Source organism: Phasianus colchicus, chromosome 10, assembly GCF_987193195.1.
Source record: "Phasianus colchicus chromosome 10, bPhaCol1.hap1.1, whole genome shotgun sequence".
Lineage (NCBI taxonomy): Eukaryota > Metazoa > Chordata > Aves > Galliformes > Phasianidae > Phasianus > Phasianus colchicus.
Window position 1 is genome coordinate 4,443,335 of NC_143445.1, and position 20,535 is coordinate 4,463,869.

Consider the following 20,535-nt stretch of genomic DNA (forward strand, 5'->3'; position numbering starts at 1 on the left):
GACATCAGGCTCTGGAATCATGTTTGTCTTCTGATTTTCAGGCATGCATTGGATATCCGTGAGCACTACGAGAGGAAGCTGGAGCGAGCCAACAACTTATACATGGAGCTCAGTGCTATTATGCTGCAGCTGGAGGTCCGTGAGAAGGAGCTCATAAAGTATGTATCTGTGGGCAGAATGGCATGCCACACACCTGGCAGTTTGCACATAAACCAACGCCTCACTTCTAAAATACATAGGAGTACTTAAAGATTTAGTATTCCCTGACATTATTCCAGGGCTAAAGAGAGGGCTGGCAGGCACAGATAGGCCTCTTAAGAGTAGAGCACTGCACACCACTTAATGTATGTATCTTTACACCATGTTTACTGGCTTAAAGGCACCATTCCCATTTGGTTGGCATCCTTTGGCCCCTTTGTAAAAAGAAAAGTGTTGCTCTTCTGGACCGTAGACCAGGGCTGTGTTCCAACAGCCTGATCTCTGCAGAGAGAATTTAGAAAATGACTACGTCCTTTCCCAGAACAGTGTGTTGTGTTGCACCCAGCCATAGCTGAGAAACAGGCACGCAGTGTACTCACTGTACAGCTGTGTTTCTGTCCAGCAGGAGCTGCAATTGGATAGAGGGAGAACTGATCTGCTTTATTCTTGCTAAATGTTTCAGGAGGGAGCAAGCAGTAGAAAAGAAATATCCTGGGACTTACAAACGCCACCCAGTCAGACCAATAATCCACCCCAATACTGTGGAGAAGCTGATGAAGAGGAAAGGGGTCTCCCATAAACCAGGCAGCCAGACTAAACGGTAAGAAGTAACAGCCTCCTTCTGTGCCAGGAAACAATGGTAGATCCCCACTGAGTTGAGCAAATTGCTTACTTCAACTTTGACCACACAGATTCATTCTATGATTCTGTGTGGTTGGCGACCCTGCATGAGGGTTGAAACTAGATGATCATTGTGCTCCTTTTCAACCCAGGCCGTTCTATGATTCTATGAGCAGGCCAAAGGAGTGTTCACTCTTGTCTGATCCTTAGAACCAAGGCTGTTTAATTACCTTCAGGTCAAAGGAATGAATCCTGCCTTCACCCCTACCTACGCAGCTCTCTGAAGCTGTTTGGTCCATATGACTTTTTCCACAAGTGATGACGTTTTCATAGGAGATATATCTTGAATTCTGGAGTTCAATTAAAGAACATTTAGATAATCCCTGACTTGAATGACTGTAGGCAGGACAAGGGATTGTGGAAATCAGGCTGCCCTCGAGGAAGTTGGATTCATTGTTGAGAAATGAAATAAGGATTTGGGAATTCATGCTGTCCTTTCAGCTATTTCCTCTCTGCATGACTTTCAGAAAATGAGATTCTTTGGAAAGTTGTCATTTTCTGTTTTCTGGGATTTCCAAGAGTTAGAGAGTCCTGATTAGTAATGAATAATGACTTCCAAATTAATATTAACGTGCCCCTCTAACATAGGCTGTCTGATACCATCAGCATATTAGGGGTGCTATTGTGCTGAGCATTGTATATGCACATAGTGAAAGATGTGCCCTACACTGAGATCTCAGGCTTGGAAAAGAGCAATCTGGGGAGCAGATCATCAAAGTGAATGGAAGAAGAAGAGTATGTGGTTGATATTTGGAAGAGCAGCAAGATGAGCTGAACAGAAAAGGCACTGAGTGATGGGAATCCAAGGAACGTAAACACAGAAGTCAGACTGCTGGAAGGAGGGAGGCATGTAGACAACAGAAATCAGAGTATGCTTATGGCTGCGGTTGTCTCTACTATGGCTTCAGAGGGACCTCGAGAGGCTAGAAAGGTGGGCCCGGGTGAACTTGATGAGGTTCAACACGGCAAAGTGCAGAGTTTTGCACTTGGGCCAGAGGAATCCCAGGCATCCCTACAGACTGGAAGGAGCGGTCCTTGAGAGCAGCCCTGTGGAGAAGGACCTGGGGGTCTTGATAGATGAAAAACTTAACATGAGCCAGCAGTGTGCCCTTGCGGCTCGGAAAGCAAATGGTATCCTGGGCTCCATCAGCAGAGGGTGGCAAGCAGGGACAGGGAGGTGATTGTTCCCCTCTACTCTGCTCTTGTGAGGCCCCATCTGGAGTACTGCGTCCAAGTGTGGAGCCCCCAGTACAAAAAGACAGGGAGCTGTTGGAGAGGGTCCAGAGGAGGGCCACGAAGATGATCAGGGGACTGGAGCACGTCCCCTATGAGGACAGGCTGAAGGAGCTGGAGAAAAGAAGGCTGCGGGGTGAGTTCATTGCAGCCTTTCAGTACCTAAAGGGAGCCTACAAAGAGGAGGAGAATCAACTCTTTGAAAGGGTGAGTGACAGCAGGACAAGGAGAAATGGTTTTAAGTTGAGGGAGAGAAGATTTAGGTTGGACGTCAGGGGGAAATTCTTTACAGAGAGAGTGGTGAGGTGCTGGAAGAGCTGTGCAGAGAGGCTGTGGATGCCCCATCCATCCCTGGAGGTGTTGAAGGCCAGATTGGATGGGGCCCTGGGCAGCCTGGTGTGGCATTAGGAGGGATGGTTGGTGGCCCTGCGTGTGGCAGGGGGGTTGGAGATTCATGATCCTTGAGGTCCCTTCCAACCCTGGCAATTCCGTGATTCTGTGATTCCAAGCTGTTGATGTTGTTTCCTAATTTGTGGTCTGATGTTAAACTTTTGCTGACTGTCTTTCAGACCAGATCTGCTGAAGTCAGAGGGCATACCCAGTGCAGAAGCAGCATCCAACGGCTCACCAGTCTCAGGAAGTCCCAAAATGTCAACGCTGAGTGGCAAAAGTCGCTACCGCAGTAAGCCACGTCACCGCCGAGGGAACAGCAAAGGCAGCTACAACGATTTTGCAGGGATCTTGAAAAACCAGCCTGTGCAAGACGATGCACCCCCACCTCCACCTCATAATCATTCTCATCACCCTGGTCTACCACAGCAGCATGGCCACGGCCATCCCCATGGCCATCACTCACGGCTTCATGCCCACGGACAGGATATTGCCAACTGTGCAAACAACTTACGGTACTTTGGCCCTGCAGCAGCGCTGCGGAGCCCGCTCAGTAACCATGCACAAAGGAGGATGTCTGGTTCCAGCCCCGACCTCATCTCCACTGCCATGGAAGCAGATTGCCGGAGGAATCTAGAGAGCAAAGAGAGCAAAGATGATCACTGGGAGTGTTGCAAAACAGATCAGTACAACTCCTGTCTCCAGTGCAGGGAAGAGGACAGTGGTCAGGGACAGATGTCATCTGTTGAAACAGGAGTGAGCCATTCTCAGTCACCGACGGCTGTTTCCCTATATGAAAACGCGCAGTACATTGAAAAGATGGAGGAAGAGGACTTCAGCAACTGCACGTCAGCATCTGCTCTAGGCACACCACAGCACATGGCTTCCTCAGTACTACCTTGCAAAGCAAGACCCATTCAAAAGGTAAGGACGGCGTGGTGATTTAGACAAAAATGAGGCTTCCTCTTTCCCCTCTCCACCAAAAGAGAGCTAGAGTTGCAGGTACAACTTGCATCTTACAGATCATGCTGATGTAAACTCTGCTCTGTGATCTGGGCATTCTTTTACAATCAATTTTATTGAGAAGTACTGTATCAGGGTGTGTTGCTAACAATGAGAGTTGTCAGATGCCTTTGATAATGCCTCAGGAGGTCCCAGAATTGCAAAAGATGTGCTGAATCTTTGTCACTAGTCTCAAAAAATGTTTTCTAGCCTTTCTCAAAACAAAGGAGGGGATAAATGCATTCTTTTGTTGACGTTAAATATGCCACAGTTTCACCAAGGATCTTCTGTGTCTTGGCCATGGTTTTGGGAGATGGCTCTTTGCAGCAGCTGTGAGACACCATCCTCCTTGACTGAAAGCTGTGGTTCTAGGTTAGCAGATTTGCTTGAAATATATGAGCACTAAGCACACTGACCTGGGACTGCCAGAGTCAGAAAGGTGTTATGGCACAGTAGTACAGAAACAGTTCTTTATTCCTTCTCTTCCATCCAAGTGGTAAGAGAGGTAGGAACTGGTGTGAGTTCAAAGAGAAGGGAAACTAAGCCTGGGTGAAAGAGGGAAGGAAGAAGAGGAACCCAGAACCAAGAGTATGACTTGGAGCCCAGAATGAAAATATGATGAGCTCGTATTACAAGAACACAGAGTCTGAACTGGGGCTTGGCAGGTTAGATTGGACAAGAGGAGGCTGTGAAAAACCACAAACGCAGGAGTTGGATGGGAAAACAAAAACAAAAGGCTCTATGCTCTCAGAAACAGAAAATGGAATAAAACTCAAGTTTTCCAGTTAGTGAAACCCACCAGCAAAGGGATGTCATTACCGATGCTGCTCTGGGTAGGCTCATGTGGGAGATGTTGAAGTGGTAAAGCTGAAGAGTGGCAGATCAGCTCAATAATTTATGTTGGTTTCAGTGAATTACTTGGTTTGCTTCTGTTTGGGGGAGTGAATGAAATCCAGAACGTTATGTTCTCAGTGCCTGAAGTATTTCCAGTTTATTTCTAAGTCAATCTCTCCAAATTCAGAAATGGCAGCATTAGGACTGCCTGAAATAATGTCCAAGTAAGACCAAGTCCGAGTCAGTTCTATTTTTGCCCACTTGGTTGCAGGCTGCTAACACAGTGATGATGTCCTAGAGGTCCAAGGGCAGCCATGAAGTTGTGTGTTTGTTCTTTCACAGCTGTGCTATCATTCTTGTCCTTTGTTTTCTGCCAGAGTGGCGATGATTCCTCAGAAGAGGAAGAGGGCGAAGTCGATAGTGAAGTGGAGTTTCCTCGTAGACAAAGGTAAAAGGTGAATTCACTCTAATCTCTCTTTGGTAGGGTAAATTTCAGCAGAACTGTCATAGCAACTGCACACCAGCTGTGCTGGCAAAAGAAGAGAATCGCATTCAGTGCATCCCATCTGCCCTCAGTGATCCTTCATGTTGACTCACCGTTTTCAGCCTGTTCTGTTATCTCCAGCATGGCCCTCCTGCTGCAGGCTGTTCACAGCACAACTTGATCATGCTTGTTTAGCTAGAGGTAGTGCGATTCAGCCTGTAAAAATAATAACCAGACTGACTGGTTGTTGGGACCCTCTGTGGACTCTTTCAAAAGCTGTGTTAACTGGTTCTGCAGTGGGGCTGACTCCAGAACTTCATGGTTGCATTCAAGTAGGACGTAAGAGCTAAGTGAGAACACAGCAGGTCAGATTTGATAGCGTTGCCTGTAAAATAAGAGACTTGAAGGGGATTTCTTTCTTAAGCATTTGTGATAGTAGGTCTTAAAGGCCTGTGCTCTTGTAAATCGTTGCAGTAACTTTATGAAAACCACTGCTTGAAGTGATCCAGAGGGCAAATAAGTTAAGGGTTGTTAGGAGCGGAGCAGAGAAGATAAAAGCCGTTGTATTCATTCACAGCACACCTGAAGCTTGAATCCTAGATGCCATCTTTGTTACCTCAGTTAAGTGGCTGTGATTGAGTCTGAGAAGGTTCAGAGAAGCGTGACAAGAATAGTTAGAATTGGTTTCCATAGAAGAAATTAAATCCATGAGAAGTTTTTGTCTAGCAGAAGGCCATAATGGAGGTACATGGGATTGAAAGTGAAATGGAGAAAGTAAACAAGGAAAGATTCCTCACATTCAAGTTAGAGAGACCTAGTGAAGCAAAGAATGGGTTGAAAATGAATATAGAGTGCTTTTTCCATCCAAAGCATTTTGAATGTACAGTTCATTGTCAAGGAGTGCTGTGGAAATTGAAACATAAACAAGTTGTAGGTGCTAAATTTACGGAGGGTTGGTCCATCAGTGGCTGTTAATAAGCACAGTCATCCAGGCTTGATCTACAGCTCAAAAGTCTGAGCACAAACTGGGAAGATACACCAGGAGAAAGCTGGCTCTGTCTGCACACCCTGCTCTCATACTTCTCCCTGATTATTTCTTCTTGCTGAGAGTTGGAGATAGAATGCTGGGCTAGATGAGTTCTCTGTTCCTGTGTGTGAGATTGTTGCTTCTTCTGTGATTTACTATCTTGGGGAAGAAATTGCCTTTCTTGAATTCAATGTAATGACCTATTGTGGGTCTCTTGGCATGTTCACTCAACTGATATTTTGTACTGTTGCTGTTAAGCACCGACATGAGGTGATTTCCACATTGAAGCAATGTGCACATAAATTCTAGGCTGGCTGTTGTGGCTGCTGCCAGGTGGTGCAGATATTACAAATTCAGTTAGCTTGAACCCTACAATATAGCCTTTCTTTGGGGAAAAGGGCGGTTATAGAAGAATACGCTGCAAATTAGAGCAGCTAGTATGAACGTGTAGGAGATGAGACCAAAAAAGAACAGATGAATTTGATTCTATGAAGTTAAAGATGCAGATCTTAAACTAACTCGTTGAAAAGGTGGTAGAATTCCATAGTTCCAAAATAGAAAAGGCAGCTCAATGCTGCAGAGCTCTTGCTGCCAGCTTTGAAGATCAGTTATGACTCAGCTGATGTGGAAAGAAGCTGTTTTTCCTCTGCAATGAGAAGCACTGTGATAGAAGCTGAACTACTCTTCTGGTTTGCAGACCTCACCGCTGCATTAGTAGCTGCCAGTCCTACTCAACCTTCAGCTCGGAGAACTTCTCTGTGTCAGATGGAGAGGAGGGGAACACCAGTGATCACTCCAACAGTCCGGATGAGCTGGCTGCCAAGCTGGAAGATGAGCTGGCTGAGAAGCTGGAGGACATGTTGTCCCAGACTCCAGAAATCCCCATTGAAATCTCCACCCAATCTGATGGGCTTTCAGACAAAGAGTGTGCTGTGCGGAGAGTCAAGACTCAGATGTCTCTGGGGAAACTTTGTGCAGATGAACACAGCTGTGAGGTGAGTTGTGAGTTTACTAAACCCCTCTTCAACTCATTGGGTAATTAAAAAAAAAAAAAGAAAAAAGGAGGAATCCAAGGACCAGGATGACTGCCTAGAAAGTGCTGTAGATGTACTGCATCAAGGAAGTGATTTGGATACCTGGTCTTTCTGACGCTTGGTCACGTAAATAGATGAGGTGAAAGCAGCACAGAAAAAGCTTAACATAATCTGCCAGCTGGGATGAGTGCAATATTTGAGAGGTCATCAGATTTGCAGTTGCACTAATTGGGATATAAAAAAAGAAGCAATAAAACAGATAATGAAGTGGAAGGGATATAAACTGCCTGCCTCAGACTTAGCCATTGGCAGACCAGTGATGAAGCTAGAACAGTTTTCTTTCTTGTACTGTCTTTGTAGTGTTCAGGACAGGGAGGGCAGAACGTGCTGCACCGTTTCCTCATCCCCTCGTCTGTGTGTGATGATGGTGCTCTGAGCAGATATTTTTCTTTGTCTCCTCCTTGAGGGGTAGAGGAGTGACCTTTGGTAGTGCACTTATGTGCTGTTGACATCTCCCATGTGTTGCCATCTTGTCCTTCTCTGCTGGTGGTGACCTTTACCCAGCTCTTGTTACTGACTGGGATGGTGTGGTTGATCTACAGGGTAGGATTGTTGCTTAAATATTTCCCTTTTCTTTTGCTTTGCAGAACCCAGCACAGTTTGGAGAATCAGACTGTGACTCTTCTGAAGGGGAGTGTTCTGATGCCACAGTCAGGACCAATAAGCCCTGCAGCTCTGCTACTTGGTAATACAGATCCTCCCCCAAAGCTTTCTGATACTGGCATTTTGATTTCCCTGAGATTCCACTTCATTCCCCTTCATCACACTTTACAGGAAGAGAAGATGTTTCTCCTTCCCACCCCAGGAGTGATTTGCAATAACCTGAATCTCTGGAAAATGTCCAAATGAAATTAATTCTCTTTGAGCATTTCAATCAAGAATGGCAGGGATGTATTTTATTGAATAATCTAGTTACTGTAACATGGATATTTATTTTTTTGACATTTTAACACTTTTTACTGTAAAGAGTGGATTGTATTTATAGACACACAGACTTGTTGCAAAAAAAAAAAAAAAAAAAATTCAGAAAGCAAGCACATTACAGAGAAACATCCTGGGAGTCCTGCCTGGACAGCTCTGTGTACAGAGCAGGGGATTCTCTTGCTGCTTTCACAGGGGACCAGGCCTCACGGCCCTGAAGATTGGAGAACAGATCAAGAAAACAAAACTACTCCGTCTTATCACATGAGGAAGTGTAAAAAAAAAAAAAAAAAAAAAGACCTTACTGTAAGGTAACCTGTGAACAAAGCGAATTCAGTATAACCAGCTGGGTCATTTTTTTTTAAATCAGAAGGTGGACGTGTTCCTGGAGAGAACTGGTACTGAGGTGCTAACATCCAGGGTCTTCTGAGTCAATGCATCCCCAGGAATGTAATAATGGGTTTTATTTTAAGGGTTTTTAGTTTCTTTTTTTAATCAACGTATGGTTGTGAGATCCTGCAAATGTATTCTAACCTCGTCCTCTCAAGAATTGGTATAAGAGCACTTCTTAACATCGTCCTTGCTTCACTCTGGCAGTGTTGACCTCCAGTTGAGCAGGGAATCCTCTTTCAGATGCAGTGTGCCATTTCCCAGTTTACTTCCTCCTCTTACCTCCTGTCTGTTTCAGTCAGCTAAAGAAATCAATCAAATCAGTGTTGGAAAAGCAAGAACTTGGAGAGCACGTTCTGCAGAGCCCGAGCACTCTTCTGGGGAGGAAACTGGAGATGCCTGTGCTGGACTTGGAGAAGCAGCCTCTCACCTACAACAGCATCAGTAACCAGCAGAGAGCTGTGTGTTGGGGGGGGAAGACTGGGAATCACTGGCCTAGATACGAGCATCAGCCCTGCTCTGTCTCCTTACTGTATGTTCTTGGAAGCATTCACAGCTGCCTGCCCTTCATGTCAGGCTTGGTGCAAACCAGGTTGCGCAGGGAACCTTGTGGCTTTGGCACAGCTGTGTCTCAGGTGTACCCTGAGGCCCCTGTTTCTTCTTCGAGCTGAAACTCTACAGGTGAAAGTGAGGATAATACTGCTATGTGAACAGGCCGAGGAGGCATTGGCAGATGAGAAAAGTTTGTTCTCTGATAGAACTCATAGTGCCTTCCCTTCAAACACTACTCTTCTAAATCAATATTTAAAGAGAACAAAACGATAGAGCACGTCCTCCCCTCCCTTCCCTTTAGCTGATCTTCCCCTACAAGAGCTTTCACTCTGCCCTTCGTAGCGTGCTGGCTGACACAGCCGGTGCTGCCCCGCAGCCTGGCACACCAGCCTGAGATGAACGGCAGGAATGGACCATGGACAGGTACTTCTGTTGCTTTGTTTGTTTACATTTTATGTTAAAAACTATTGCTTTGAATTTATCCGTGGTAATTTATAGCCTCGTGGCAAAATGAAGGAAAATGTCTTATACAGAGAGCAGTATTGTATGAGTTAAATTATCCCATATTTTAAAATTTTGTAGCTGGACTACACACAGATCTTAAGTTATGATGTTATTTTATTATTTATTATCATTTCTGTAGATCAGAAGGTTGGCTTCACTGCTAGCACAATTGTAATCTGTTTGTGTGACGTTACCTTCTCCCTGGTCACTGGGAGAGATGGGAGCAGAGCTGGTCTCAGTGGCTGTCAGTAGCTGCTGCCTGCCACGCTTCCCATGGGTGCTGTCACCCTCGGGCAGGGATCCTGGCATGGCTGGTCAGGGTGGAATGGCTGCAGTCAGCCTGTGAGCCCTGGAGTCCTTGTGGGGATGCTGCAGTTCCTCATGTTGCTGGTAGAGTTGGCAGCCCGTGAGCTGGTAGGGAACAGTGACCAGGGATCGAGTGGCTGTGGTGTTGGTCACAAAGGGAGTAACCTGTACAGATCCCCTGGTAAAGAGCTTCCAGAAGGACAGGCAGAGAGGTGGGCAGTTACTGCTGGCACATGATGAATCACTGCTGCAGGACTGTGCAGGTTGTGGAGAGGAGATCAGCTCACCCTGCCTGCAGCAGCAACGCTCAGCTCTGCGCCGAGACAGAGCGTGGAGGGGAGTGAAGCTCTTGTCTGGTTTGTTTCTTGTTTACTCTCTCTTCCATCACTCATTCTTCCACCCAAAGGCCTCTCCCATGGCTGGCGGCGTGCGGTGGTGGCAAGGCAGTGCTGTTGTGGTGTGGGAGGTTTTGGTGCAGATGAGGTGGTACAGATAGTTACCCAGCAAGCTGGAGGCTAGGGCGTGAGCAGTGAGCGGTGCAGAATTGTGCATGTAACATATGCACACAAAGATCAAACTACTCCATAAAAAGAGGTTGAGAACTCCCCATCGCATCTACCATCGTACCCCCAAGCAGTCCTGCAGCACTAGGCCCTCAGCAGAGCCACCTCCAGCTCAGGCCTGTCTCAGTCTCTGTGCTTCAGTCCGTGCTACTCTGTCCCTACCAAGATGATCCTATGGGGCTTTTGGTGGCTGCAGCCTCAGCTCAGAGCTTCACAACGTGCTCTGGGCCTGCAGAGATGCGGATGCCTCGGTGTGTGGGATTTGGGGACCTTCCTGGCCAGCTGTCCTGGGGGAGCAGTGGTTGCTCCTGCCTCGCCCTGGCACACGCTGCCCTGTTTTGCAGCTGGAGGAGCAGAGCTGAACCCTTCTGGCTGCCTGCTGGCGAACACTGCAGCCACACTGCGGCCTGATTTCTTTGCATGCCCAGCTCATCACAGCGTTACGTCCAGCTTCTCTGCTCCTCGTAGCTGCTGCCTACTATGCAGTGTCCCTCTGGGACTGCCACTAGGGCTGCCCCTTCCTTGTGTGAACACGCAGCCTTGTACCAGTGGGGGTGTAATCCCAGCCCTCTGCCTGCACACACCCTGTGTGTATGGCTGTGCAGGGGCTGAGCCACTCTGGTGCCACTGGCCCAGCTCTGCACGTGGACTGCGCATGCGTCGCTGCAGTTCTGTGCACGTCCTTGCAGCAACACCGTGTTTGCAGGACAGAAGTAAACAGAACACTTCCCTTTCCAGCATCCTGACTTCCCTGAGCCAGTTCTCGTGGCTGCTGACAGCTCCTGAACACTAGCCTAGATTTTCTCCCAATGCTGAATGTTGCCTTCCCCACTGTTGTGTTAAGTAACCATTTCATCCTGGCCCTGTCCAGTAGTGTTCATCTCTCTCCTCCCTGCTCTGCGGATTCCTGATACAAACTTGATTTTTTTGTATTGAACAGTGTACAGTGATGGAAACAAGAATGACTATCAAAGCAAACAATGCATGGAATAAAAAGCCAGTGTACTTCAATGTTTTTCAGGCTGGTCTGGTATCTGGGAATGGTTTGCGGTATGCTTTGGGACAAAGTCTCTCAATAATTAATGAGATGTGGGCAAGCAGTTTGTTTTTCAGTTGCCTGTCTCTAACCCCAGCCAGGCTGGAACTACTTGGAGCTCTGAATACCAGATGTGATGGCACACAAGTAGACTTTAAGCACTAGCTGTCCCCGAGCAGTGACCTTTACTTGTGCAAGCTGCTTTGCTGTGAGCTGGGTAGTTGAATCTTGAGAACTTTGCCCTTTGCTGTCCTGGTCGCTTCCAACTCTGGCTGCTGTGGTGGGAAGGAGCAGCTCCCTGTCAGACCTGATGCACAGAGACACCTCCTGGCTGTCCTCAAAACTTGGATGTTTTCACTGCAGGATGTGCATTACAGCACAGTGACAGGCAAAGTGTCTTCTGAATCTGGGAAAGTTCTCCTGTGGAAGGTACAGGGACAAACTAGTGAACCTGAAACATTCTTTTTTTTTTGTCTTTCAACTTGCTATTTCTATCTCTGCACCTAAGAGCACAGAAGGTAGGATTGTTTTTCATTTTTCGCCAAAAATGCTGAATAGGTATGGGTGGGGAGAGGGCTGGGGGAGGAACACAGCCTGAGAGCTGATGAGAAATGCTGCTTTTAGAAAGGCAGTGGAAAAAAAGCCAAGGCTTCTGCTGGCACAGCTGAGTGCAGTGCTGCCTCACTGTGAACAGGCAGTGGTGGTGCTGGGACCAGCCCAGGCTTCCCCTCCTCCTGGAGTACTGCTGCACCAACACTGGAGCTGGACTTGTGGAGAAGTGCAGGCCTCCAGAGAAACCTGGGTTTGGAGTGGCAATGAGACCACAGGAGTGTGGTGCTTGGCCAGGAGGGACAACTCACCTTCCTCCAGGGCTGCCACTATCCTGCCTTTTTCTGCTAATGCATCTGCAATAGGCTGGCAGCACAACAGAGATGCAGGCTGACTTAAAGGACACAGGCGATTTACCTCCAGTGTTCACCAAGTTTCCTTCTATTACATTTTCAGTGCAGATCCATGCACGATAAAACATTAATTAAAAAGGAGAACGTTACACCTCCTCTTAGATGAGGAGAAGAGTAAAAGCTGCAATTATCCATGGTCCACAAGGACACAGAGCATGCAGAATATAACCCACAGGAACAGAGACCTGCAGCTTTTGTGAAGCAGTCCCCTAGCACCTGGGCCATCTGAGCCATCACATGCTCTTTTTGCCATTGAGTAATGGAGCGTGCTCGTCTTCATCCAGCTTTAAGTGCTTCTTGCTGTATTTCTTGATCAGAGTCCCTGGGATCAATGCTGCCATGGCCATTAGAAGCAGCTTGAGCAGTGTGTCCCAAGAGAAAATGGCATCCAGAGAGTTGATTTGTGACAGAATGGCTCCTGTCTGTACGCAGATGAAGTTATAGGGTGTAAGACCTGGAAGAATCAAAGCAAAAAGAAAAGACAGTTAGCATCCTCTTTGCCTCCATTTGGCAAGAATGCCAAATTAGCCCAAATGCACCCTTGCCCAAGGTCGGATATGTGTTTGTGACAGAAACAGAAGGGTGTGACACACAGCTTTGCTGTGCTGCTGCTGCTGCACCCACATTTACAAGAACAGTGTGAATCTTTACTGTGAGAGTGGTGAGATGCTGAAACAGCTGCCCAGACAGGCTATGGATGACCCATCCATCCCTGGAGGTGTTCAAGGCCAGGTTGGATGGGGCTCTGGGCAGCCTGGTCTAGCATTAAATGTGGAGGTTGGTGGCCCTGCATGTGGCAGGGGGGTTGGAGATTCATCGTCCTTGAGGTCCCTTCCAACTCTGGCCATTCTGTGATGCTGTGAATGTGAGCAGCTAACTGGGGCAGCTCCAGCTCAGCCCTGCTGCTCTGCCTTCCCCAGCCCAGGGCGCGGTGCTGAGGAGGCAGTGCCACCACCTCCCCTCTGCCAGCATCCCCAGGCCTCACCGATGAGAACGGAGAAGAAGAACTGGGACATGGGGATGTTCAGAATGGGAGCCGAGAGATTCAGAAACCAGTTTGGTGTCATGGGGAACAGCCTCAGGAACAACAGGAAGAAAAACAAGCAGCTCCTGTTCTCTTCGACCTGACAAGAGAAAAGCTCCTTGTTAGCAGTACGAGTGGAACGGCCCCAGCCCTGGAACGGCTCGGCAGGGACCTAAAGCTGGTCCCATTCCCTGCTGTGGGCTGGGAGCTGCCATCAGCTCAGGCTGCCCGCAGCCCATCCAGCCCGGCTCTGAGCACCTCCAGGGCTGCGGCAACGTATTTCCCCCTCCCACCGCAACACAACCGCTCCAGAACCGCTGAGCGGTGAACGCCCGGAGCCCAGCGGTGGGGCACGCGAGCAACGAGAACGAGACCCGAGCCGAACCAAAGCCGGAACGGCAGCCGTTACCTTTCTCTGCAACAGAGCCACTTTATCCGGAAAGCAGCTCACCACCAAACGCTTCCCAAAGGCTCCGGACAGCAGATAGCAGCAGGTGGCTCCCAGGGACGTCAAAGCGGAGCAGAGCAGCAGCCCGACCCACGGCCCGAACAGCGCTCCGGCCAGAACGTTCTGCGGGGAGACGGCGTGCCGACAGCCGGGCGCGGCCCCGCAGCACGGAGCGCGGCCCCGCAGCGCGGCCCTACCAGCAGGCTGGAGCCGGGGATGGCGAAGCTCTGCTTGTAGAGATAGGCGGCGCAGAACAGAAGCACGGCAGCCCCGCGGTGCCGCCGCTCGTAGTCCCGCAGCGCGTCGGTCAGCTCCCGCAGCTCCTCCAGGTCCGAAGGGAAGCGCAGCTGCCTAATAGGACGCGCAGCGGGAATCGCGTCGCGGCTCCGACCGCGCCGTCCGCCCGCCCGCCTTCCCGCACCCACCTGCCCGCCTGCCCCGCGCCCAGCCGCGCCGACAGCAGCCACAGCGCGGCCGTGGAGCCCGCGAACACCAACAGCAACCCGGCCGGCCGCCGCCACATCGCGGCACCGCGATCGACACGGAGCGCCGCGCATGCGCAGGGCGGCCGCTGTGCGCGTGTGCGGAAGGGGGGGGGCGGAGTGTGCCGACAGCGCTGGGGCTCGGGTTGTACGTCTGTATTGAGCGCAGCGCCACCTTGTGGTGCCCGCGGGACGCGACAGCTCTCAGCCGCCCGCTGTCACCGCCGCCGCCGCTGCTGCTGCTGCTGCTCCTCGCCGCCGCTCGCCGCACGGGATGGGTCTGAAGCTGCGCTCCGCGTTCTCTGTCAGCACCACGTCGTACCGGCACAGCGGCGGCCTGCGATAAAGCACGAGGCGCTGCACGGCTGCACGGGGAGGCGGGGAATCGCCGTCTCTGGAGGCGCACAGAGCTGTGGGGATGTGGTGCTGAGGGGGGTGGGCTGGGGTTGGACTTGGGGGTCTTTTCGGTGCGAGGGTGCGGCTGCAGAGCACGTGGAGGTGGTAAGGATGAGCGAAGCCTCTGCAGAAATCCCATCAGCGTGTGCTGTCACTGCTTTGCAGCTCCCAGTCACTCCAAGAGGGAATGAATCTCCCTAACTGGCTATGGACATCACATGCGATGTAAAACGTGGCTGTATTTCCCTGAGTTCTGTTTGCTTTCAGCGCCGAGTTCAGGCCTGGGCAGCTTTCTGTGCAGCCACACGCAGGTCACCATCCTGACCAGAGGTAAAACATCAGCCCACAAATTACGTTTTCAACACAATAAGATAACCTGTGTGGTCATGCAGATGGTGGGGGATTTGTTCCCAAGATGTGTATACAAGAATTATTGAACCTAATGTAATTCCTCTTGCCAGCCTTGGGATGTGGGAGATTTCTCTACTTCTGCCCAGCTTGCAGTGAGGACGGTTTGTGCAGCACTTACCTTTCTGGGTTTGTGAGTGACCGGAACCTCATTTGGAGAATCCTGAGTTTGAATTTGGGACCAATGACAGATCCTGTGGAAAACGTCACGGAAATCCTTTTTATGTTTTCAAAATCCTGGTTGAATCCAACGAGCAAACTGACGTGGTTGTACTGCTGGAAGGCTGCAGCTACGCTAGAGATAAAGCAGACAAGTGTCAGGGAATCCCCAGGGGAACAGCGTGGCTTTAATGCAGTCAATGCAATATTAAGCACAGTGCTGGGGGAGGAGGAGGACCGGATTTGTGACCAGTTTCTGATTTTCAGGAAGTGGCTGCACGTTCAGATCTGCAATGTGAACCTGTTCAGCCACTCTGAGCGATGGTGGCCAGCACAGAGCTGCTCACATGGCAGCTGTGAGGTTCCTTTAGGAACACAGCTGTGACTGGAGGTGCCTCCAAGCTGCAGCACTCACACACAGCCCTCCTTTGGGGGCTCTGGGAGGTGTGATGAGCAGGACGTGCTCTTACCTGCCTGCAGTAAATAGGCCGTGTGTGGGCTGCCACGGGTTGTGCAAGCTGGAGCTACGTGGGTTGTTCCAACGTGGGCATATAGGGCTGGGAGAACATGCAGTGAGAGAGATGTGGGGAAACTGGTTGGGCAGGACTCTGGGCTGAAGTGTGTTCATATCAATGGGAAACTGCACGTCTAGATGAATGCTGGTTGTTTTTTTTTGCCTCTCCAAGCAGAATGAATTGATTTGGGCGTTACGTAATTCAGGCTGTGGTTCATCTCCGCTGTGCTGGGTGCAAGGAAGTGGGGTGCTGGGATTTGCCCTGCCCTCCTGGAGGCCAGGGGCAGCCCTGCTGTTCACAACAGCACTCGGGGAGCTGAGCAGCACCCAGAGCAAAGGGCTGGGCTGCACTGGTGCGCACCAGGGGACCGTGGAGGTCACCTAGCATGTGTACAGCACCAAGGATCAGCAAAAAATGGGAGGAGGAGGTCTTGCTTCCTTCCCAGCTCCAGTTGTGCTGAGTGGTTTGCTAATATTGGTACGTCATCAGGTCGGTGAGACTTACGGGTTAACTTTGGATTCTGCCTTCTTCCCAGTGCCATCAGCTAACACCATGCTGAGCGTGCCTCTCCTGGTGCCTTTGTTCCACGTAACGATGTCCACGAAGTAGTGGTACACTGTGAGCAAGAGAGAGCGTGGTCACACCCTGCCCTGCTGTGCATCCCAGCCCTATCATGAGTGCTAAGAGCCGTGGGGTGAGGTGTGGGTGGATGCATATGGGGAAACCCCAGGGGAAGCATGCTCCATAGGGTTACATCACGGTACACCCAGAGGCTTTTTCTTTCTCCTCTTCCTCTCTCCATGTCAGTGCCCACCATCTCTGCTGAAGGAGGTGATGAGCAAAGAGAAAGCATTTCAGCAATCTTTGTCACTCACAGCAAAATGGCTCTTCGTCCGCGGTATCAAAATACATGGTTGTCACTGGGTGGCTCTGCTCTGTTAAATGGCTTTTCCACTCGTGGGCGTAATAGCCTGTAGACAACAGTTGAAAAATGAAACAGAGGGTTACAGAGCAGGCACATCAGCAATTGAATTGCTGGGAATAACAATGCAAACACTTAAGAAACAGCGTATCTCTGTTCAACTGTGGGTGCTCCATCTGTGGGGGTGCTCATGGCCAGGGGCTCTGAGCAGCCTGAGCTGGTGGGGCAGGGGGCTGGAACCAGATGGTCCTTAAGGTCCCTTCCAACCCAAGCCATTCTGTGATTCTATCACTCCAAAGCAGCCTGTTGTGTAAAGATCTCAATTCTTCTTTTGGCTTTTCCCACCCTGGATCCCATCCGTGTGAATTTCTATTGTAGATCATGATGCAAAGTGTTTGTGCAAAGCACGGGGAAATCCCTTTGTGCTCCCCTGGTCCTTACCTAGGATGGGGCAAGGCATGGGTTGGAAGGTTTCGCAGCTGGTACATTTCCCCCTCCTGTAGCTCCTGTATGACTCACATGGGTATGTTGTGATATTGCAGCTCTTTTTCAGGGATGCCATGAACAGGAAAACAGACCTCTGGTGGTCACATTTAAAGTACTTCAATCCTTAACCGTACAAAGAGAAGAAATATTTCATTAGCAATTGTCATGCTGCAAGAAAACAGCACCGTCTGTGGCTGCATCCATCTAACAGACCTCATTGCCTTCATCTCAAACCTGCTTTCTGAGCAGGTTCTTACCACTGCTATTCCCTGGGGTACAAAAAACCCTTCCTTTGTTTTCTAAACATAGCCACAAAATGAGGCTATAAATTTACTCAATGTTTTTTTGCATGAAAAATCCATCCCGTGGACGCTTGTGCCAACCCTGACCCGGACATCAGTGCCCACCAGCTGAGCCCATTACATCAGTGTATCAACAAGGGATTGCTCTTATGGCTTTCCCATCTATTTTCGAGCTGTGGTGATGTTTCTTTAGCCTTCTCCTGTTCTCTGATTGGAAACATTTTGTCAGTGTGTGTGTGTGTGTGCAGTTCAAAAATGAATTACCAGCAAATACTGTCAGTGGGCAGCCTGGCTGGTCGGTGCCACCATTGGGGTAGAAGTCAATGTGGCCAAGGGCGTCTGCGTAGCCCAGTCCTGGGAAGGAAAGATAGCCAGGGAGGGAATATTGAATAGGAGGATGGCAAGGAAGGAAACAAGAAACCAACTGGAGAATATAATGCTTATTTAGCTCTAGGATGCCTGCTTGTGCAGGGTACATTAAAGTCATTCACCTGTTTGTGCAATGGGCCAAACTGGGACCCATTGAGGTCATTTTAGCAGTGGTACCAGACACCTAAAGTAAGTCCGTGTGTGTGACACAGTGCAAAATTTACCTTCTTTGCCTGCAGGAGAGGAAGAGGGCTCTGAAACATTGGGTGATTCTGTGCTGCTGAGGTCTGAATTGTTGGCAGTGGCAAAAGGCAGCAGGGAGGTGAGAAGGGGGAGCAGAGGGAGCAGAACAGAGGGCTCGTGTCATGCTGCTGGCCCAGCGGGAGGGTTTGGAGACATGCTGGGAGAGGAAAGGGCTGAGGGAGGTGCTGGATTTGCCATACAGGATAGTTTAACCCAACTGAAGTGGGATGGAGGCAGGAAGCATCATTCTGAGCAACCCCCCCGGAGACTTGCAGGGTGCCAAAGCAGCATGGATCGTCCTAGCAGAGCTGCCCACTGCTGCTCCTGCTTCCCTATGAATCACAGAATCATTAAGGTTGGAAAAGACTAATATCATCAGGTCCAAGGATCAATCCACCCCCACCATGCACACTGACACTGACCATGTCCCTAGTGCCACATCTCCGCTTTTCTTGCACGCTCCCAGGGACGGTGACCCCATCACCTTCCTGGGCAGCCTGTGCCAGTGCCTCACCACTCTTTCTGAGAATGTATTTTCCCTAATATCCAACTGGAACCATCCTGAGCCTAATATCCAACCTGCACCTGCGCTCCCAGCAGATTTCCTTTCAGTGGTGAAGAGGAGATGTCCCACATACCATCGGTGTCCGAGTGGATGACATCAACAAACTGTGCATCACTAGGGTCCAACCTCTCACTGGGTGGCTTTCCTCTGTACAGGGGGCCCGCTGGGTCGAGGCCTGCAACACAAAACCATCTGTGTGTCATCACCCCAACGCACAGCTGGCAATGATTGCTGTGAGCAGCAGTCCTGGAAGCAAAAAAGGGCTGCCAGCAGGAAGGTTACCTGTGATCCTGCCCAGCTGCCCACCAAACATCTGTCCCACAAGGCCGGAGATGTGTGCTCCCAGGCTTACTCCTATCATGTGAATGGACTCAAGGGACGCGCCGTTAATCTGGCATTTAAAAATATAACCACAGGTGTTAGGCATGCTAAAAAGGTATATAAAAAAAAAGTCAGCAGGATGAATGTAAACACATCTCTCTGCTTTTTTCTGCGTTTTCCAGTGGTCCGTATAAATATGAGAGTTGGACTCAATGATCCTTATGGGTTTCATCCGACTGGGGATGTTCTATGATTTTATGATTTCCCCTTTTATTAGTCCCACAGTATTTCCAGCACTCATCTTTGAGGCCCATTCCGAGAGCTGTGAATGCAGCAGCTCAGGCAGAGGTTGGATTTCTCTGGGGCAGTGAGTGCAGCTTGGGCAGGAACGAGTTTTCATGGGCCCCATTAGCAGACACAAAGATGCAGAGACCCGGTGTCACTTTAAGCTGACTTTGGACATCCAGAAGGTGGAAACAGAGTTTCAGTGGATGGGAAAACAAATATCCAGAAATGCAAAGTGAACTGAGTATCACAGCAAAATGCCATCCTACCACATCCAAGTACAGAGTTTGGCACTGCAGCCTAACTACATTTCCAAAAAATGAATGTTTTCCCTTTTTGGAGTTTCTTTTCCCAGACATGCTGCTGTTTTTAAGCACTTCCTTTGTGCCCTTTACGTGTTGTGCATTAATAACTATATCATAGTGTGAACTTTCCACTTACCAACATTTCATCCATAAATTTCTTCAGAATCTCAGCAACCTTTTTGCCATTTCTGGAAGCATTGCTGTAGATGATAGTAGTTGCCCCCCGGTTCCAGTCCACAACAATGACATTCATGTCCTCTACAGAAAGCAGGAGATGCACCAGGTCAGTGATCCAGACCGGGGCAGAGCCTGTGGGCCGGTATCCATGGATAATGAAGGTGGTTTTCTTGGTCAGATCTAGATACTTGGAGGCTGTTGAATTGAGCTCTTCAGCGCAGTCTTCGTTCTGCCTGGTGTACAGCATCAGCTTCACTTCCAGGTCGGTCCCTATCAAGGAGCTGCTGAAGCTGAGCACGGTGAAAGCAGGACATGTCTCCTTGGGGTCTGAAACGAGCACAGCGTGGCATTCCTCAGGTTAGCAATCAAGCATTTCTCTTGGCCTTTTCTACCTGCCAGCTCTGCCCAGGCACAGAACGTGTGCTGGGAGCTGCCTGAGCTGCTCCTTTCCACGCCGTCGTGTCGGAGGCTGGAGCTGCTCTGTATCTAAGTTTTTTTTTGCTGTGTTGGAACAGCGAGTGCACCAGCACAGCCCTGTACCCTGTATACCTCCCACTAGCAGCTGGGAGGTGGCACGGGCTCTCCAGAAACCTCAGAAGGGTGAGGAAGGTATTATAGAATGACAGCGAGAGTGATGGCTGTGTAGGTTGGACTGCACACCCAGATGCCCTGGACAAGCTCTAGGGTGAAGAGATCTCTCTGCATCTGGAGCTGGCAAGCTGTGTGGGATCTCGCTGTTGTGAGGGACAGCTCAGTGCTTCATTTGTATTTGCAGATACAGCCTGCTATTTCAGACTGTGAAATGGGACACCTTTTGTCTGAATGAGATACGGTACTGATAACGCTTTATACACAGCTGGAGAGTTCCCGAATTTTCAGTAAGTGCTGCTTTTCATGAAAATCTCTGCCATTTGAAAGCCTGTCTTTGTTCTCTGCTTTTCCAGCAGACCA

At 49.6% G+C, this 20,535-nt stretch overlaps 3 protein-coding genes across 13 annotated transcripts in view; 1 reads left to right on the top strand and 2 right to left on the bottom strand.

Annotated features, from left to right (window-relative positions):
• The window catches only part of MAP3K13 (mitogen-activated protein kinase kinase kinase 13), a 68,091-nt gene extending 56,901 nt beyond the window's left edge, over nucleotides 1–11,190 (top strand). For all 9 annotated transcript variants that reach the window (XM_031596566.2, XM_090147044.1, XM_090147040.1 and 6 more), the window contains 7 exons: nucleotides 42–158; nucleotides 662–799; nucleotides 2,682–3,426; nucleotides 4,716–4,786; nucleotides 6,547–6,844; nucleotides 7,531–7,628; nucleotides 7,718–11,190. In XM_031596566.2, coding sequence (XP_031452426.1) covers nucleotides 42–158; nucleotides 662–799; nucleotides 2,682–3,426; nucleotides 4,716–4,786; nucleotides 6,547–6,844; nucleotides 7,531–7,628; nucleotides 7,718–7,754 — 1,504 coding nt within the window. In that variant the 3' untranslated portion in view covers nucleotides 7,755–11,190. The remainder of the gene's footprint in view (nucleotides 1–41; nucleotides 159–661; nucleotides 800–2,681; nucleotides 3,427–4,715; nucleotides 4,787–6,546; nucleotides 6,845–7,530; nucleotides 7,629–7,717) is intronic.
• Nucleotides 11,191–12,182: 992 nt separating this feature from the next.
• TMEM41A (transmembrane protein 41A) lies at nucleotides 12,183–14,264 on the bottom strand. Of its 2 annotated transcripts, XM_031596568.2 has the most exons (5): nucleotides 14,075–14,264; nucleotides 13,847–14,000; nucleotides 13,611–13,772; nucleotides 13,163–13,301; nucleotides 12,183–12,631 (listed from the first exon to the last, which is right to left on the bottom strand). In XM_031596568.2, exons 1-5 carry the CDS (start codon nucleotides 14,170–14,172, stop codon nucleotides 12,411–12,413), a joined length of 774 nt encoding a protein of 257 aa, XP_031452428.2. In that variant the 5' UTR covers nucleotides 14,173–14,264; the 3' UTR covers nucleotides 12,183–12,410. The 2 variants fall into 2 exon arrangements, with proteins under 2 accessions (XP_031452428.2, XP_031452430.1); XM_031596570.2 differs by lacking the exon at nucleotides 13,163–13,301 and having other exon boundaries at nucleotides 14,075–14,208.
• A 71-nt stretch (nucleotides 14,265–14,335) lies between these two features.
• Nucleotides 14,336–20,118, bottom strand: LIPH (lipase H). Of its 2 annotated transcripts, XM_031596571.2 has the most exons (9): nucleotides 19,544–20,118; nucleotides 18,779–18,887; nucleotides 18,570–18,671; nucleotides 17,584–17,673; nucleotides 16,973–17,140; nucleotides 16,485–16,580; nucleotides 16,114–16,225; nucleotides 15,057–15,230; nucleotides 14,336–14,468 (listed from the first exon to the last, which is right to left on the bottom strand). In XM_031596571.2, exons 1-9 carry the CDS (start codon nucleotides 19,829–19,831, stop codon nucleotides 14,336–14,338), a joined length of 1,272 nt encoding a protein of 423 aa, XP_031452431.2. In that variant the 5' UTR covers nucleotides 19,832–20,118. The 2 variants fall into 2 exon arrangements, with proteins under 2 accessions (XP_031452431.2, XP_090003175.1); XM_090147049.1 differs by lacking the exon at nucleotides 14,336–14,468 and having other exon boundaries at nucleotides 15,064–15,225.
• Between the last annotated feature and the right edge of the window lie 417 nt (nucleotides 20,119–20,535).